We start from the raw sequence: 6,138 nt of genomic DNA, 5'->3' as shown, positions 1-6,138 counted from the left end.
TTTTCATCATAATATTTTAGATACTGATAATTTAATTGATTCCTATTAGGTTTAGGCTTATAGCCCATAGCCGGAGAGTTAAGAGACGCACCTTGTTCTGTTGGATAAGTGATAACACCAATACCTAGAGAGTTTGGAGACTTCTTTTCCTTGTTGTTTTTTCTTACACTGCCCTCACCAACAACGCAGTACACAACCTGCGCCAGAGTCACCACAGGACAAGCAAGAAGCAGATCACACAACAAACAAAGGCATCGACAATCCACACCAAAGCCACCAAACAGTGAACAACAACACCTATGAATGGCACACAATCTCTAGTAATGCAAGCACAATTTGTTTGTGCTAAATTTTTTAAGGTATTCATGCTACCGCATCTCGACTAAACTTTTATCTACTATTTTCTATTTCACACCGTATTACTTTAATTTACTTTACTTTACTTATAGAAATTTTTACCTCCTATAGCAAAGGTTAACACCTTATTTATTTTAAATAAATACCATTTAAAAAAAATTATATTCTATAGATACCTTTTAAGGTTTATAGCAAAATATTTAATTTTGGTTACCTCCTAGCCCTAAGCCACTAAATACGCTAATAAGTTACACTATTTTCTTTCTCTCTCTACTTTGATACATCTCATTCTCTTCCCCCATCCCATTAAAATTTCCGATCTCCTCCTCCTTCCACTGAATTTGTGCAAAGCCCACTTCAGAGATGCTGATTTCGAATTGTTTAGTTCGTATGATACTTTTTCTGAAGTCGCTATTACTATGATTTAAGGGTTTTGGGAGTATAAATTGCCGCATACAATTCGATGTGCATGAAGAAGAGAAAGAAGATGACTGTGAAACGGAAAACAAACAAGAAAGAGATCAACGAAGAAATTGATAGGGAAAATTGGTTTATTACATCCAAGAAATAGAAAACTCATGATGTTTTCAGGTTTCCTCCTCTTAGAGAATTCAGAGATTTTAGCTTTCAATTGAATGTCAAAGAGAGAAGATTTCCTGATTTCCTGTCCTCAGTTCAAGATTATCCTTTTTCAGCAGAAAGTAAAGACCGTATACCAAGTCCAAGATCCCATCTTTTTCCTGAGTACTCATTCAAATTGAGGAAGATCAATGTATGCTGCTTGGCATTTAATTGGTTTTCTGTTAATATATTTCAATGTATTTTCATGTATTTCATTGTATTCATTGTCTTTTTTTTCATTGTAATTCAATGTATCTTGTTGTATTCCATGTATTTCAGTGTATTCACTGTCTTTTTTTCATTGTATTTCAATGTATCCCGCTGTATTCTATGTATTTTATTGTATTCACTGTCTCGCTATATGCCATGAATGTATTCATATGTTTTCTTTAATTAATATAATTTATGTCTTCAGATGTATTATATAATTTCTCTGAAGATTGCTATGTTTTGAGGTATTTTTCGGTTGAAAATTTTTTTATAACTAAAAATACAAATTTGTTTGTTATAATTGAGTTTGTTGAGTTTATATTAGGAGTCTATTATGTTAATTGATTCACTTTCCGTTTTAAAAATAGTGTAATGCCCCTATTTCACGCCGCCAATACAGTCGAATATAATATCTGTCCAGCTGTAATCCCATGTTTCACTCCATGAATATAGACGAATACACTCAAATACAACAACTAATTAGCTGACTTCCTGATTCACGCCTATTTTTGCTACTGTATTCATAAATACAATAGCTTAAATACATCAAATACATCTTATAACCACAGAAAAGGTATCTATAATCCGTAATATAGAAAATGGTATCCATAGATGGCTAATTACTACTAAAAGAGTGCTTTATGAAAAATTCTCTTACTTATATTCTACCATTTTATTGGGGCATTTGCATTTATATCCGCTTTTTGGGTCACGTTTTAACTTGTCTCCGCTTTGCAATAAAAGTTGCAAGTGACCCACTTTTTGCGTAACTTCAGCATACGGGGCTGAAGTAGCAAAGGCAATCACGCAAAACTTTAGCATTCTAGTTAGAAGGGCCTGAAGTAGCAAAGGCAATCACGCAAAACTTCAGCATTCTAGTAGACGGGCCTGAAGTAGCAAAGGCAATACGAACTTCAAACAGAAGATGTTAAAGTTATTTAGTTCATTTGTAAAAACTTCAGCACTAAATAAGCTGAAGTTTTTTGTCCTGGATTCATTAGTTTTTGTCATAAAAGCTTTTTCAAACACTTCAGCAGAAGATGTTGAAGTTATTTAGTTCATTTGTAAAACTTCAGCACTAAATAAGTTGAAGTTTTTTTGTCCTAGATTCATTGTTTTTTTGTCATAAAGCTTTTTCAACACTTTCAGCAAGAAGATGCTGAAGTTATTTTAGTTCATTTGTAAAAACTTCCAGCAACTTATAAGCTTAAGTTTTTGAAAAAGCTTTCTAACATACTAGATAAATAATCACCTTATTCTTTCATAGTGTATTACTACTGTAAAATAATCAGATTGCCAACAGTATCTAAATCATAAATTTTTGAAACAATAAACGTGAAAATACAGAATTATCATGAAAAGAATCACTAAGTGTGACCTTAAACTTCACGTACGTGAAAATATTCATAAATTATTGTCTACTAACTTACGTAATTATTTATAATTTATTTTTAAATAATCTGATAAACATACTTATGGCAATCATCGCATGAACTGAAATTTCATAGCAACACCAACAGCAGCATAAGAAAGAAGAAGAAGAAGAAGAAGGAGGAGGAGGAGGAGAAAAGGGCTGAAGTTATTTAAAAAGTGGGTACAAGTTAAAAAAAATGGGTATAGGTTAAATGGGGGCGACCAAATAGGGCGCCCCGTGCAATTTTTACCATTTTATTAGAGAGAGTTAGCCGGCACCTCCCGTCAAAAGCAGGTAGCAGGTCAACATGCCTGCTTGCTAATTAGGGACAAAATTGGAATTACTCATTGGATATGCTTTATTGAGTACTACTTTGTTGCTTCAATTTTGGTACATTTCAGTAAAGGCTTAGATGACGACAGACCACGTAAAGGCCTTTTGGAGAATTCATATGGTCTAATGATGTGATATGGGCTCAGTTGGATGCTTTTAGTGATTACATTAAAATTAAATTATTTTAGTGGCTGGCAAAAACGGTTACTGTAGCTACTTATATACAGTTTAGAGTTCCCTTCAATGTGTGGTCCTTGCTTTTTGCTAATTGTTTTTGAATGTAGAACTCCAAGTGGCATTTTTGAGGTGAAAATCCAAATTAAGATTTAACAAAATGACCAAATTTTTCTTTTTTAAAATCTATAATATCATAGATAACTTTAAAGTTATCATAGAAATATTTTCCAATGCATTAATTTTTCAATTATTAAAACCAAATAACTTAGATAATTTACTAATAAAAACATAACTATGATAGTGAAATATTATATAACATATAACACTATACCTATCCAACTTACAAATGAACATAATTTAGCAACGAAAATTCAAATTCCAGTGACACTAATACACTATTAACAAGTAATAAAATAATACAAACATAATTAAATATGTACCAATAATTTACAACTCAGTTTCTTCCATTCCAAGTCTTTATGTTTTTTGGCCGAATAAATGTACTGTATTGAAAGCAGTAAAGGAGGTTAAGAAGTATCATTACTAACACGTATTAATTTCGGCGATGTAGTACCACACCAAGTGTCCGTATATTATCTCGCACATGAAAACTAATGTTTCATTCTTGTCTAATATCTTTTTGTTTGCTAAAGGGGAGAAAATTAATTTGATATAGTCAAATACACAAAGAAGCTTCAAAATCAAGCATTAGTACATAATAGTTGTTAATTACTCCTACTAATAGAATGATGGCAGCAATGTCTAATTAAAACTAATAAAGTATTACTAATTACCTTAATAGGGACCAAGTAGGATAAGGAATTCACGGTTAAATTAACGAAAAAGTTATACTATACCTAAAATTAGCAATACTCATCTCTAAAATCTTATAAAAATAAAATAGCAGAGTAAAACGGATTCCAACTTAACATGAAAAAGAAAAACAAGAAATGACCTTGCTTGTAAAGTTATTTTTCTAATTATATTTAAAAAACTTTAAAAATTGTATATATAAGCTTTTGAGGCATTACATGGTGTCTTACCAGTACATTTAGTAGCTTTCACGGACTTTCCTATGATCAAAAATATTTTAGCTAAATTAATTTGCAAAAGTAATTATGACTTTGAAAAAACAAGAAGGCATTAAATCAAAAATATTTTAATTAAATTAATTTTGCATTATAACTTTAAAAAAATGAAGAAGGCATTAATTAGTATTTTCCAAATCCATCCTTATCTAACAAAATGATCTACAAAATATGAGGATATACAAAGAGTAATTTAAGAAGATATAAAAGGATAACTTAGTTAAATAACGCTTATATTTATATTATTAAATGATTCTCTTAATAAGTGTGTCAAAAACTCAGAAACACTTATTTTGAACGAGAGATAGCATCGCCTAAGAAACTATCCATAGAAATTTTAATAACTTGACATTGTAAGTAAAATTTGTATATATTATCAATGCATATAAATTAAGCATGGAGCGTTTGGTCGTCTATACGAGGAATTGGGGGAGAAAGGCGGGGACAGGAAGTTGTTTCGGCTGGCTAAACCGAGGGAGAGGAAGGCCCGGGACCTGGACCAAGTAAGGTGCATCAAAGACGAGGATGGTAGAGTATTGATGGGAGAGTCCCACATTAAGCAGAGATGGCAGACGTACTTCTATGGTCTTCTACACGAGGAGGGGGACCGGGATATAGCGCTAGGGGATTTGGGGCATTCGGAGAGTCTCCGAGATTTTAGGTATTGCAGGCGCATAAAGGTGGAGGAGGTCGTGGGGGCTTTTCATAAGATGAGTAGGGGTAGAGCGACCGGGACAGACGAAATTCCGGTTGAGTTTTGGAAGTGTGTGGGTAGAGCAGGATTGGAGTGGCTGACTGGGTTGTTCAATGTAATTTTTAGGACGAAGAAGATGCCGGAGGAGTGGAGGTCGAGTACAATGGTACCATTGTACAAGAACAAAAGTGATATCCAGTGTTGTAACAATTATAGGGGTATCAAGTTACTAAGCCATACCATGAAAGTCTTGGAGAGGGTGGTGGAGGTGAGGGTGAGGAAGATGACATCTATATCCGACAATTAGTTTGGGTTCATGCCGGGTCACTCCACTATGGAAGCTATCCACCTTATTAGGAGGTTGGTGGAACAGTACATGGATAAGAAGAAGGATCTGTACATGGTGTTTATTTACTTGGAGAAAGCGTATGACAAGGTCCCTAGGGAGGTGCTATGGAGATGTCTTGAGGCAAAGGGCGTGCCAGTAGCCTACATAAGAGCGATCAAGGACATATACGATGGAGCTAAGACTAAGGGTAGGACTGTGGGAGGCGACTCAGAGCATTTCCCGGCTGTTATGGGATTACACTAAGGCTCTGCGCTTAGCCTGTTCTTATTTACCTTGGTGATGGATGCACTGACACAGCATATTCAAGGGGATGTGCCATGGTGTATGTTATTTGCTAATGACATAGTTCTAATTGATGAGACGAGGGTCGGTGTTAATGAGAGGTTGGAGGTTTGGAGACAGACCCTCGAGTCTAAGGGTTTCAAATTGAGCAGGTCTAAGACAGAGTACTTGGAGTGCAAGTTTAGCGCTGAGTCGAGGGAAGTAGGCAAAGACGTGAGGCTTGGATCACAGGTCATCCCCAAGAGAGATAGCTTCAAGTACCTTGGATCGATGATTCGGGGGGACGCAGAGATCGACGAGGACGTCACTCACCGTATAGGGGCGGTCTGGATGAAATGGAGGCTTGCATCTGGAGTCTTGTGTGATAAGAAAGTGCCACCGATACTCAAAAGTAAGTTTTATAGAGCTGTGGTTAGACCGGCCATGTTGTATGGGGCAGAGTGTTGGCCGGTTAAGAACTCCCATATCCAGAGGATGAAGGTAGCAGATATGAGGATGCTGAGGTGGATGTGCGAGCACACTAGGATAGACAAGATTAGGAATGAAGATATTCGGAAGAAGGTGGGTGTGGCCCATGTGGATGACAAGATGTGGGGAGCGAGGCTCAGTTGGT

At 35.3% G+C, this 6,138-nt stretch overlaps 1 protein-coding gene across 1 annotated transcript; it reads left to right on the top strand.

Moving 5' to 3' along the window:
* LOC109233758 lies at positions 845-5,486 on the top strand. The gene is made up of 5 exons (XM_019399622.1): positions 845-906; positions 949-1,129; positions 4,596-4,880; positions 5,021-5,068; positions 5,268-5,486. Exons 1-5 carry the CDS (start codon positions 845-847, stop codon positions 5,484-5,486), a joined length of 795 nt encoding a protein of 264 aa, XP_019255167.1.

Source organism: Nicotiana attenuata, chromosome 10 (genome assembly GCF_001879085.1).
Source record: "Nicotiana attenuata strain UT chromosome 10, NIATTr2, whole genome shotgun sequence".
Lineage (NCBI taxonomy): Eukaryota > Viridiplantae > Streptophyta > Magnoliopsida > Solanales > Solanaceae > Nicotiana > Nicotiana attenuata.
Note: the sequence above shows the minus strand (reverse complement) of the source record. Positions and strands in the feature narration are given on the sequence as shown.